We start from the raw sequence: 14,021 nt of genomic DNA on the forward strand, positions 1-14,021 counted from the left end.
TGCAGATGTAGGGCTTGAACTCACGAACCGTTGAGATTATGACCTGAGCCAAGCTGAAATTGGATGCTTAACCTGCTAACCTACCTAGGCACCCCGGGAGACTTGTGTTTTAAAAGGATCACTTGGTTGCTATATTTAGAAGAGATTGGGGAGTGGTCAGCCGCAGTAGAAAGGAGACCAAGTGAGATGGTGGTGGCTTAGACTGAGGTAGTCAAAGTGGAGGCAATCAGAGTTGGTCAGATCCTAGGTATTTTTTTCTGAAGGAAGATCTGGCATGGATTATATACAGGGTGTGCAAAAAACAGAAGTTAAGGAGGACTCCCAGGCTTTTGGCTGAAACTGTTGGAAGGACTGAATTTCCATTTACTGAGACCGGGAAGACCGGGGGCAAGAGTGGGCTTCAGCTTTGAGGTTTGAACGTTGAGGTGCCTATTAGACATGTATGTGGAGATTAATTATTGGTGCCCTCTAAACTATTGTAAAGTGTTTCTCACTGGACTGTATTCTAGTACTAATGGTTTGTAATTTAGTCTTGTTTTGTAAATAATTACCTTTTTTTAAAGTTATTTATTTTGAGAGAGAGAGGAGGGGCAGAGAGGGAGAGAGAGAATCCCAAGAGGCTCTGTGCTGTCAGCTTTCTCCCAGGAACCCATTAGATCATGACCTGAACTGAAATCAAGAGTCTGAGCTTAACCAACTAAGCCACCCAGACACTGCTAAAAGAAGACTAATATGTAAATGGAGAATTAAAGCCCTCTCTCTCACTGTTTTATTTATTTATTTTTTTGACAGTTGCTTTCACTTGTTAATTTCTGAGGTAAACAAGTTAAAGGATGAGTGAGCTGGAACAGTTGAGGCAGGAAGCCGAACAGCTTCGGAATCAGATCCAGGTAAGAACAAAGTTTGTTGTTTTGAAATTTTAACACTTTTATTTATTAGTATCAGCAATGGATATAAGTTATTCATTATTTCATCAGTCTACATATATTAAATTAAATATTAAAATACATGTAAGGCTTGAAATGGTCAGTTTATTTTTATCAGACCTCTGAAGTGCTCTATAAAAATCATTCCTGAAAAATATCTCTGGACTTCTGGCCTCTGTGTCCCTAAGGAGTTAATATTATATATGGAATTCCTGCTGAAAGGCAAATGTCATTCTCTTCTTAGTTACACACCTGGAATCGTCGTTGGATTTTTGGTGCAGTACAATGAGGCAGGTATTATCACATTGTAATTGTAATACACTAGAAAAATAGGAATCTCTAAAACATAATGGGAAAACTTTAAAAATTATTAGTGGCATAATAAAGATGTCTGTCATCTTTCACTCTTGGAAATGAACTCAAAACAGCAAGATCTTAAGAAACAAATACAAGTTCCATCTTAAAAAATAAAAAGACACTTAGGATTTGACACCAAGAGTCAGAGGGACTCATCAGGGTGTGAGAAGGCTGAGGGAGGGTTTCTGCAAAGTGGGGAGCGCTCCCTCTGCAATAACACCAGCAATCCTCTTGGGAACAGTGGAAACCGGTGTTTTCCTCGACAGAGGAATATCAAGAAAGCAGAAATAAAAGATGGCGTGTCTATATTCCTTCATGTTTAGGAAGCCTCTTAGTGAGCAGGGTGGAGGAAAGAGACTGAATTGTAGCCTGGCGCTGCCTACTTTTTGCAGGGAAAGCAAAGGCCGAAACAGATACAAATGAAGAACTTCAGTATGAAGTGGGGAGAATCCCTAATAACTTGGAACACTGCTGCTAGCTTCCCCCCACCCTGCTGCCCCTGCTGTGAACCTTTTGCAATGGCTGTTTCAGAAGAACTCTTCTCCTTTGAAAATGAAAAATAAAAAGAAAGGAACAAGCACAGGAGCTATAGAAGGATATTAGCAAGAGGAGAGGAAAGGAGCAGGAAAAACGAGGGGTGACTGAAGAACATGCACCAAGAAAACGTTGTTTCTGATTGGATTGAAATTATAACCAAATCTGCCAGGAATTCAAGGAAGTGAATGATTTGGAAGTGAATAATTACTCTGAGCTTGGTAGTTTAGATGTTTGAACAAAGCTCTCCAAACAAAGGAGGCATTTATTTTGCTTGTGATGATGAGAGAAAGCTTCATAGAATAATCTCTAAATTAGATGATGTTGCCAACCCCAGAATGGATTCTCCGTGATCTCTACTTCATATCACTTGCTCCACATGCTGAACAGGATCGACTCATTGGCTAAGCACATGGTCACATGACCAACTCTGTTATTTAAAAAATATTCTATTCTCTGTGTATATGAACTTGGCCTTTTTAAAAAATTATTACATGTAAGTGAGATCATATGGTATTTGTTTTTGTCTGACTTGTTTCACTTAGCATAATGCCCACACAGTCCACCCATATTGTTGGAAATGACAAGATCTCTAATTTTTTTTAATGGATGAATACTCTTCCTGTGAATATGTACATAACACATTTTCTAGATTTCCTCCTTTATTGATGGAGACTTAGGTTGTTGACATGTTCTAGCTATTTAAATAACACTGCAGTGAATATAGGTGTGTATATATCTTTTTGAGTTGGTATATTTGTTTTCTTCTGATAAATACTAGAAGTAGAATTGCTGGATCATATGGTAATTTCATTTTTAATATTTTTGAGGAAACTCCCTACTGTTTTCCACAGTGGCTGCACAAATTCACGTTCCCACCAACTGTGCACAAGGTTCCCTTTTGTCCACATCCTTGCCAACACTCATTATTTCTTGTGTTTTTGATACTTGCCATTCTAACAGGTGTGGGTAATATTCATTGGGGTTTTGATTTGCATTTCCCTGATGATTAGTTATGTTGAGTGCCTTTTCATGTGTCTTTTGGCACTCTGTATGTCTTCTATGGAAAATGTTCAGGTCCTCTGCCCCCCTCCCTTCTTTTTTAATATCATTTATTGTCAAATTGGCTAATATACAAATTGGCTAGTATCCACTATGCTCTTGGCTTTGAGAATAGATTCCCATGATTCATTGCTTACATATAACACCCAGTGCTCATCCCAACAAGTGCCCTCTTCAGTGCCCGTCACCTATTTTCCCTTTGCCTCCAACCTCTACCACCATTCAACCCATTGTTCTCTGTATTTAAGAGTCTCTTATGGTTTGCCTCCCCCTCAGTTTGAAACTGTTTTTTCCCCTTCCCTTCCCCCATGGTCTTATGTTAAGTTTCTCAGGTTCTACATATGAATAAGAACATATGATATCTGTCTTTCTCTGACTGATGTATTTCACTTAGCATAATGCCCTCCAGTACAATCCACATTGTTGTGAATCTCTGCCCGTTTTTAGATCAGATTGTTTTGGTTTTTTTTGGTGTTGAATTATATCAATTCTTTATATATTTTGGACATTAACCCTTTATGGGACAAGTCATTTGTCGATATCTTCTCATATAGTAGGTTGCCTTACTGTTTTGTTGATTTGTTGATCGTTTACTGTGCAAAAGGTTTTGTTTTTTTTTTTGGTGTAGTTCCACTAGTTTATTTTGCTTTTGTTTCCCTTGCCTGAAGAGACATACTCAAAAATATGTTGCTAGGTTTTTTTGTTGTTATTGTTGTTGTCAGCACAGAGCTCAACATGGAGCTTGAACTCACGGACTGCAAGACTCTGACCTGAGCCAAATTTAACCAGTGGAGCCACACAGGCACCCCTGTTTTGTATGTGTGGTTTGTTTTTGTTTTTGTTTTTTTAAGGCGTTTTTATGGTTTCAGGTCTCATGCTTAGGTCTTTAATCCATTTTGAGTTTATTTTTGTATGTGGTATAAAGTGGTCCAGTTTCATTCTTTTGCATGTAAATGTCCAGTTTTCCCAACACCATTTATTGAAGGACTGTTCCCCCAACCCCCCTCGCCTTCCATCCCTTGTCATAGATTAATTGGCCATTTATTTCTGGGCTCTTTCCTGTTCTGTTGATCTAGGTGTCTATTGTTGTATCTGTACCATACTGTTTTGATTACTGTGACTTAGTAGTATGGTTTGAAATTGGGAATTGTGATACTGCCAGCTTTGTTCTTTCTCAGATTGGCTATTCAGGGATATTTGTGGTTCCATACAGAGTTTAGGATAGTTTGTTCTGTGAAAAATGCCATTGGTGTTTGACTGCGGATTGTATTGAATGTGTAGATTGCTTTGGGTAGTATGGACATTTTATTTTAGCAGTATTCCATTCAATCCATGGGCATGGTATATTTTTCCATTTTCTTAAATTGGATTGTTTTGCTTTTGAGTTGTACAAGTTCTTTGTTTTGGATCTTAAACCCTTATCAGATATAGGATTTACAAATATTCTCTCCCTTCCAGTAGGTTGCATTTTCATTTTATTGATGGTTTCCTTTGCTGTGCAGAAGCTTTTTCGTTTGATATAGACCCACTTGTTTATTTTACCTTTGTTGTCTTTGCTTTGGGTGTCTAATCCAAAACATCATTGCCAAGGTAGATGTCAAGGAGCTTACCACCTATGTTTTCTTCTAGTAGTTTCATGGATTCAAGTGTTTAATCCATCTTGAGTTTATTTTTGTGTATGGTATAAGATAGTGGTACAGTTTCATTCTTTTGCTTGTGGCTATCCAGTTTTCCAACACTATTGAAGAGACTGTCTTTCCCCTATTGTCATAAATTAATTGACCATGTATGCATGGGTATATTTCTGGTCTCTCTCTGTTCTGTTAATCCATATGTTCATTTTTATCCCAATACCATATCATTTGGTAACTGTGGCTTTGTATTGTAATTGGAAATCAGAGAGCATGATGCCTCCAGTTTTGTTCTTTTGTTTCAAATGTTCTTGGGCTATTCAGGGTCTTTTGTGGTTCCATACAGATTTTAGGATTATTTATATTTTTGTGGGAAATGTATTTTGTGGAATTTTGATATGGATCGCATTGCATCTGTAGCTTGTTTTGAGTAGTATGGGTACCTTAACAACATTCTGTCAGTCCATGGGCATGGAAGGGATTTCTGTTGATTTGTGTGTCTTTAGTTTCTTTAATCTTACCTATCTTCAGTCCACAGGTCTTTGACCTCCTTGGTTAAATTTATCCCTTGGTATTTTTTTTTCCTTCTGATGCAATTTTAAATGGGATTGTTCTCTTGACTTCTTCCAGATAGTTAATTACTGTATCAGTGTATGGAAACATCATAGATTTTTGTATGTTTTGTGTATCTTGCAGCTTTATTTATTTATAATGGTTTATTAGTAGAGCCTTTAGGGTTTCCTATATATAATATATCATCCGCAAATAGTGATAACTCTATTTCTTCCTTTCCAGTTTGGATGCCTTTATTCCTTTTTCTTGCCTAACTACTCTAGCAAGGGCTTCCAGTAACATGTTGGGTTAAACTGGGAAGTATAGGCATCCTTGTTGTGTTCCCAGTGTTAGACGAAAGGCTTCTAGCTTTTCATCACTGAGTATGATGTTAGTTATCAGCTTGTCCTTTATGACCTTTATTATGTTGGGTACATTTCCTCTATACCCACATTGTTGAGGGCTTTTATAATAAATGGATGTTGCATTTTGTCAAATGCCTTTTCTTCATCTACTGTGATGGTCATACAGTTTTTATCTTTCATTTTGTTAATGCACTGTGTCACATGGATTTGTGGATGTTGAGCTATCCTTCCACCCCTGAATAAGTCCCACTTGGTTATGGTGTGTGATCATTTTCATGTATTGCTGAATTTGGTTTGTTAATATTTTATTGAGGTTTACTGTGTTCATCAGGGATAGTGACCTGTAACTTTCTTGTTGTGTCCTTGTCTGGAATGATTGGCTAGGCACACAGTCACATGTCGATCTCACTTAATCCTCATAGCAACTCTGTGAGGTAGATGGTGTTGCTTCATTGTATAGCTGAGGAGACTGATCCTCAATGAGGTTAAACAACTGGTCAAGGTAATGTAACTGCTAAATGGTAGAGCCAGGATTCAGTTGAGGTGTAATTTGATGCCAGAGTCTGTGCCCTAACACCACTGCTGCACTGCCTCCCAGCTCTGCAGCCCGTGCCAACATCCCCCTCTACATCCTGTGTTGTAGCCATATATTTCTGTTGGCCATTTTCTGAACGTGCGTTGCTCTTTCCCACTTTATTGCCCTTTTACAAGTTGTTTCCTTTGCCTAGAATTATGCTATCTTTGCTCCAGTTTTGTTCCTATGACTCCAATTCATTGAGTCCCCATTGTCTGAAAAGACTCCCCAGAGTCTTCTAGCTGGATTTATTCTCATTTATTGGAAGGCCACATGGCATGGTGGAAAGTGCATGGACTTCAGCTTTTAATTTTTCTGTTGCCTTGAGCAAGTTTAACTTCTTTGATACTTGGCATCTTTGTTGTAAAGCAAAGGTTAGTGGAGACGATTAAATGAAATGACATGGAGAGAACTTACTAATAAATGGTAGCTCCTTACTCCTGTGGCACTTTGGATTTGTGTTACAGCCAGCCATGTTTTATCTAGTTCTCGTGCACATTTACCTCTGCTACTGATAACTTGGATGGAGAATTCTTTGTCTTTCTTTTCTTTTTTTTTTTTAATATAGTTTATTGTCAAGTTGGTTTCCATATAACCCTCAGTGCTCATCCCAAGTGCCCTCCTCCATGTCCATCACCCATTTCTATCCTCCCACACCCCCCATCAGCCCTCATTTGTTCTCAGTATTTAAGAGTCTCTTATGGTTTGCCTCCCTCCCTCTCCTTAACTGTTTTTTTCCCTTTCCCCTCCTCTATGGTTCTCTGTGAGTTTCTACTGTTTCACATATGAGTAAAAACATATGATATCTTTCTCTGCCTGACTTATTTAACTTAGCATAATACTCTCGAGTTCCATCCACATTGGTACAAATAGCCAGTTTTCATTCTTTCTCATTGCCATGTAGGATTCCATTGTATATATAAACCACATCTTTTTTTTTTAATGTTTTATTTATTTTTGAGACAGAGACAGAGCATGAGAGGGGGAGGGGCAGAGAGACAGGAAGATACAGAATCTGAAGCAGGCTCCAGGCTCTGAGCTGTGAGCACAGAGCCTGGCACGGGGCTCAAACCCACGAACATGAGATCATGACCTGAGCCGAAGTTAAAGGTTTAACCGACTGAGCCACCCAGGCACCCCAGACCACATCTTCTTGATCCATTCGTTAGTTGATGAACATTTAGGCTCTTTCCATGATTCAGCTATTGTTGAAAGTGCTGCTATGAACATTGGAGTACATGTGCCCCTATGCACCAGCACTTCTGTATCCCTTGGGTAAATCCCTAGCAGTGCTATTGCTGGGTCATAAGGGAGTTCTATGGATAGTTTTTTGAGGAACCTCCACACTGTTTTCCAGAGCGGCTACACCAGTTTACATTCCCACCAACAGTGTAGGAGGGTGCCCATCTCTCCACACCCTCGCCAGCACCTATAGTCTCCTGATTTGTTCATTTTAGCTACTATAACCGGCGTGAGGTGGTATCTCTGGGTGGTTTTGATTTGTATTTCCCTGATGATGAGTGACGCAGAGCATCATTTCATGTGTCTGTTGGCCATCTGGATGTCCTCTTTAGAGAAATGTCTGTTCATGTCTTCTGCCCATTTCTTCACTGGATTATTTGTTTTTTGGGTGTGGAGTTTGGGGAGTTCCTTATAGATTTTGGATACTAGCCCTTTATCCGATATGTCATTTGCAACTATCTTTTTCCCATTCCATCGGTTGCCTATTAGTTTTGTTGATTGTTTCCTTTGCCATGCAGAAGCTTTTTATCTTGATGAGATCCCAATAGTTCATTTTTGTTCTTGATTCCCTTGCCTTTGCAGATGTATTGCGTAGGAAATTGCTGCAGTTGAGGTCAAGGAGGCTGCTTCCTGCTTTCTCCTCTAGGGTTTGGATGGTTTCCTGTCTCACATTCAGGTCCTTCATCCATTCTGAGTTTATTTTTATGTTTGGTATAAGAAAGTGGTCTAGTTTCTTTCTTCTGCATGTTGCTGTCCAGTTCTCCCAGCACCATCTGTTAAAGAGGCAGTCCTTTTTCCATTGGATATTCTTTCCTGCTTTGTCAAAGATTAATTGGCCATACATTTGTGGGTCCAATTCTGGGTTTTCTATTCTATTGGTCTATGTGTCTGTTTTTGTGCCAATACCATACTGTCTTGAGGATTATAGCTTTGTAGTAGAGGCTAAACTCTGGGATTGTGATGCCTCCCATTTTGGTTTTCTTCTTCAATATTACTCTGGATGTGTGGGGTCATACAAAATTTAGGATAGTTTGTTCTAGCTTTGAGAAGAATGCTGGTGCAATTTTGATTGGGATTGCATTGAATATGTAGATTGCTTTGGGTAGTATTGATATTTTAACAATATTCTTCCGATCCATGAGCATGGAATGTGTTTCCATTTCTTTGTGTCTTCTTCAATTTCCTTTATAAGTTTTCTATAGTTTTCAGAATACAGAGCTTTTACATCTTTGGTTAGGTTTATTCCTAGGTATTTTATGGTTTTTGGTGCAATTGTGAATGGGATCAGTTTCTTGATTTCTCCTTCTGTTGCTTCATATTTGGTGTATAAATTGCAACTTATTTCTTTACGTTGATTTTTTGTACCATGCGACTGTGCTGAATTCATGGATCAGTTCTAGCAGACTTTTGGTGGAGTCTGTCAGGTTTTCCATATAGAGGTATCATCATGTGTGAAAAGTGACAATTTGACTTCATTTTTGCTAATTTTGATGCCTTTTATTTTATTTTGTTGTCTGATTGCTGATGTTAGGACTTCCAACACTATGTTAAACAACAGTGTGAGATTGGACATCCCTGTCCCTGATCTCAGGGGAAAAGCTTTGTTTTTCCCCATTGAGGATGATATTGACTGTGGACTTTTCATAAATGACTTTTATGATGTTTAGGTAAGTTCCTTCAATCCTGACTTTCTCAAGGGTTTATATTAAGAAAGGATGCTGTATTTTGTCAGATGCTTTTTCTGTATCTATTGACAGGATCTTTTGGTTCTTTTCTTTTGTTAACATGATGTATCACATTGATTTTTGCGAATATTGAACCAGCCCTGTAACCCAGGAATGAATCCCACTTGATTATGGTGGATAATTCTTTTTATATGCTGTTGAATTCAATTTGCTAGTATCTTGTTGAGGATTTTTGCATCCATATTCATCAGGGATATTGGCCGGTAGTTCTATTTTTTGCTGGGTCTCTGGCTGGTTTGGGAATCAAAGTGATGCTGGCTTCATAGAATGAGTCCGGAAGTTTTCCTTCCATTTCTATTTTTTGGAACAGCTTGAGAAGAATGGGTATTAACTCTGATTTAAATGTCTGGTAGAATTCCCCAGGGAAGCCATCTGGTCTAGAGCTCTTCTTTGTTGGGAGAGTTTTGAGAACTGGAGATCTCTGTGCCTTAGTCCCTTCATAGTTCACCAGCCTCCCAAACACAACTGCATGGGTGCAGGTGCTCACTGAATCATCTCCCATGATTTCAAGTAACCACATGTAGCAAAGTGCTATAATCATGACATGTTATATTTAAGGACCCTCCCTCTTGCTTTTCCCCCTCACTTTTAGAAATATAATCTAACAGTATGCTTAAGTTGATATAAACACATGACATAATAAAAATGTATGCAATTTTATGCAGTATGATTTATTTTAAATTAAAAAACAGAAATAGAGAAAGATTTTTTTCTTTGTAATTGTTACTTGGAGTGGGAAAGTTCATCAGAGTAAGTTCTTCTGAATGCGAATAGAATCTTGGCATGATTGGCAAGTCACTGTTATTTGTAGATGCTTATATTCTAACATTTTGATTTTTACTGATTTGCACTATTCAGTAATTTTCACATGCAGTTTAGTTGTGCTGCTGATATCACAAGCCCTGTAGGAAGGCCAGGATTTTTGGTTTGTCTGTGGCTGTAACTGTGTAGCCCAAAATAGTACCTGACACAGTGTTCAATGGATTTTTTTACTGAATGACCGAGTTGAGAAAGATGACCTAAACAAGGATTTTCATAAAGCTTAAAATCCAAGAACCTCTTTTTAGAATTTAGTCTTCGACTCTACCATTTTTGGAACATGGCTCAGGCCATCGCTATCCTTTCTGGAAATTCTTTTCATTGTCGGAAAATGGACTAAATTATTCCTTGCCAAATGAAGTTTCTCAACCCACAATTTGACTAAGAATGAGAGAATCAAATCATATGTTTGTGTAACAACTTAAGAACATCCTTACACAGAGAGATTCTAACTGTTATAAATAGGTCGAAAGGGCAGCAGAAAGGATCCTGTGTTCCGTCTGGTCTGTGCTGCAAGCAGAGGCAGCATTTTCCCCTCGGCTGACTGGAAGGAGTTGTCCATTTGGGGCACTTGCTCAGCTAACACTGTGTGCTGCCTCTCTGCCCAGGAGTCTGTTAAGCTCAGTAGGGAAAAACAGTTGAAGAGGATACTACCCTAATTTTTGAGAGGAAAAAACAGTTTCAAGCCTAGTAGGAAGAATTGTGCCTCTGATTTCCCCATGTATATGAATCCTCTAAATTTATTGGGGAACTCTTTTGATAACATTTCATTGCTTAGTAAATGTTATTATATTGATTTCTGTTTCACTATCTTCTTTTTGATTTTCTTCAGATTTAAGGTCACTTTGAAAGGCTATCCTATAATGCTTAAGGATAAACACGTGCTTGCATGTAAGGGTCTTGCTATTAATATAAGAATATAGATGTGACTGAGTATCAGCTCTTCTACTAACATAAATTGTTTTTCTGATGTATCCCGTCTTCATACTGGATCTAAAATATTTTATTTCTAATTGCAAGTACACTGTATTCAGATACTAAGCATTTTAAAGATGTGTTATAGATTTTTAAAAGTACTTCTGAAATGACCTGGGTTATGCTATAAATATCCTTCCTATCACCTCAACTTCTAGATGCCAGAACAAACCAAAAGGGAACCCTGAACTTTTTTGCTGAAGCTTAGTAACAAATATAACTCGGAATACTATGGGCTTATTAAACCAACCTAGTTCATTTTTACTCATGGGGATGCAATTTAAAATCTTTTAATCATAAACCAAAAGTATATTTGCACAATGGAATAGAATTGAGAGTCCTTAAATGAACCCATTTATCTAGGGCCAATTGATTTTCAATGAGGAGAACGAGACCATTTGAGAGCAAAAGAATAGTATTTCCAACAGATGGTGCTGGGATAACTGGATATCCACATGCAAAAGAATGAATTTGGACTCTTACCTCAAACCATTTATAAAAATTAACTGAAAATGGTGCCTAAATATAAATGCTAGAAGTATAAAATTCTTAGAACTAAGCACACCTGTTAATTTTTATGACCTTGGATAAGGCAACAGTTTAAATTTTTTAATGTTTTTATTTATTTTGAGAGAGAGAAAGAGAGCGAGTGATTGGAAGAGGGGCAGAGAGAGAGGGAGACACAGAATCGGAAGCAGGCTCCAGGCTCTGAGCTGTCAGCACAGAGCCCGATGTCGGGCTCAAACCCACAAACCGTGAGAGTACGACCTGATTCAAAGTCAGATGTTTACCAACTGAGCTACCCAGGCACCCCTGGCAACAGCTGAATATGACACTGAAAGCCCAAGCAGCAGAAAAAATAGATAAATCAGACTTCATCAAGTGAAAAACTTGTATGTATGGACACTAATCAAGCAAAAGAAAAGACAGTATACAGAATGTGAGAATACATTATAGTATAGAATACCATACTTATGTATAGGATACTGTAGTGTAGTATTATGTAGGGTAAGGGTCTAGTGTCCAGAATATATATAAAGAACTTTTACAACTCAACAATAAACACAATTTAAAAATGGGCAAAGGGGGGCGCCTGGGTGGCTCAGTCGGTTAAGCATCTGGCTTCAACTCAGGTCAAGATCTCGTGGTTCGTGGGTTCGAGCCCCGCGTCGGGCTCTGTGCTGACGGCTAGCTCAGAGCCTGGAGCCTGCTTCAGATTCTGTGTCTCCCTCTCTCTCTGACCCTCCCCTGCTCGCACTGTCTCTGTCTCTCAAAAATAAAATAAAAACCATAAAAAAAAAATGGGCAAAGGATTTGGATAGACATCTCTCCAAAGAAGATCCACAAATGGCCAATGAGCACATGTACAGATGTTCACCATTACTAATCATTAGGGAAATGCGAATCAAAACTACAATTAGGTACCACTTCACAACCATGAAAATGGCTATAAAATAAAAGAAAGATAACAGTGTTGGTAAGGGTGTGAAGAAATTGGAAAGCTCCTAATACATACCTGATTGAAATGTAAAATGATAGAGCTGCTGTGATGAAAACAGTTTGACACTTGATTATTTAAGTTAATCAGAGTTAGCATATCACTTGCCATTCCTAGGTATATACCTAGAAGAATTGAAAACCTGTGTCACACAACTTGTATGTGAATGTCCACAGCATCATTATTCATTAAAACCCAAAAAGTGGAAACAACTTAAATATCCATCAGTTCATTGATATACAGCATGATAAATCTGTACAGTGGAATATTACCCATAAAAAGAAATGAAGTACTGATGCACCACAATATGGAGGGACCCTGAAAACCTACATGAAGTGAATGAGTCCAGACCAAAGGTCCTATTCTAGGATTCCATTTATGTGAAATATCCAGAATAGGCAATCCATAGAGATAGAAAGTAAACTAGTGATTAGCAAGGGATGAGGAAAATGGGAAGTACAGGGTTTTTTGTTTGTTTGTTTTAATGATACATGTTCTGAAGTTGGTGGTGGCAGTTGCACAACATTGTGAATATACTGACGGCTGGATTTTAAATAAAGATTATGTGGTACAGCAAAAGTTATATTTGTGAGTCTACATTTTCAATGAAAATAGTATTTTAAGCCCTATGCAGAGATTTCTGTGTTTAAATGTATTATAACCCTCTTTCTTTACTTCAGGATGCCAGGAAAGCATGTAATGATGCAACACTTATTCAGGTAAATTTATTTTTTCTTCATTTTGGTAATTCACATCAAATAGCTTAACACTGATGCAAAAGACCTGTAAATGGTTTTATTAATATTTAACTGAAAAAATGATATCTCTATTTAAAAACACTGTAATTTGTCAGATGCTGTACGTATGCTTTTTAAAGCATACTTGTTAAAACAGAAGCCTGTGGAAAAACAAATACTATAAAAATATGTAGATTCATATGTGTTTTTTTAGGTTAGCTTCTGATTCTCTTTGATATGCCCCAATTCACTTTTTTTTTCTTACATAAACTATTAAGGTTTAATTAGCTTAACTAATACTGATAATTTTTATTAAGGAAATATGTGTTGAAATTTGCTTTCTTATAGACAGTTAAAATTATACATGTTTTATTTGATCTATTCAATTTCTATTTGTGGCAGGTGTTTTTACCAAAAGTTGGGAGGTATTCATTTTACAAGTTGATAATCCAGTAGATATTCTCACAGGAAGGTGTGCAAATGGGATAATTTTAAATCTTTTTTTCTTCAATTTACTGATCCTATGTCTATAATGACTCAGGAATTAAACTACCTTCAGTTACCATCAGTTTGTTTTATGTCTTATGCCTATTGTTTCTACTTTATTTTCTGAGCTATGTCTAAGGTAGAGAATAACATTCTTGGTGCTTTCTAAAGATCACATCAAACATGGATTCCGTGGGTCGAATACAGATGCGAACGAGACGTACGCTGAGGGGTCACCTTGCCAAAATCTATGCGATGCACTGGGGATATGACTCAAGGTTTGTACTTTCCATCCTCCGACTACTGGAATAATTTTCATTAAGAATCCTCATTTGCATTTTCTTTGAAAACAAGGTATATTATGAGATGTTTGTAGGTAATGCTTTAAATATGAACACTTTGCTTTTACTAAAAATAATTCTTTGAAACTTCAAATGTTTCGAAACCTTTAATATGGAAGATAAATCTACCTCTCAAAAATATCCTTTATCAGATGATCCATGTAAACTGTTTAGGAT

At 37.6% G+C, this 14,021-nt stretch overlaps 1 protein-coding gene across 1 annotated transcript in view; it reads left to right on the forward strand.

Annotated features, from left to right (window-relative positions):
- The first annotated feature begins 792 nt into the window (after positions 1-792).
- GNB4 (G protein subunit beta 4) overlaps positions 793-14,021 on the forward strand; it is a 35,957-nt gene continuing 22,728 nt past the window's right edge. Inside the window, exons 1-3 of the mRNA XM_029939839.1 lie at positions 793-890; positions 12,961-12,999; positions 13,675-13,781. Of these exons, the coding sequence (XP_029795699.1) occupies positions 834-890; positions 12,961-12,999; positions 13,675-13,781 (203 nt within the window). The 5' untranslated portion in view covers positions 793-833. The remainder of the gene's footprint in view (positions 891-12,960; positions 13,000-13,674; positions 13,782-14,021) is intronic.

This window comes from Suricata suricatta, chromosome 5, assembly GCF_006229205.1.
Source record: "Suricata suricatta isolate VVHF042 chromosome 5, meerkat_22Aug2017_6uvM2_HiC, whole genome shotgun sequence".
Classification (NCBI taxonomy): Eukaryota; Metazoa; Chordata; class Mammalia; order Carnivora; family Herpestidae; genus Suricata; species Suricata suricatta.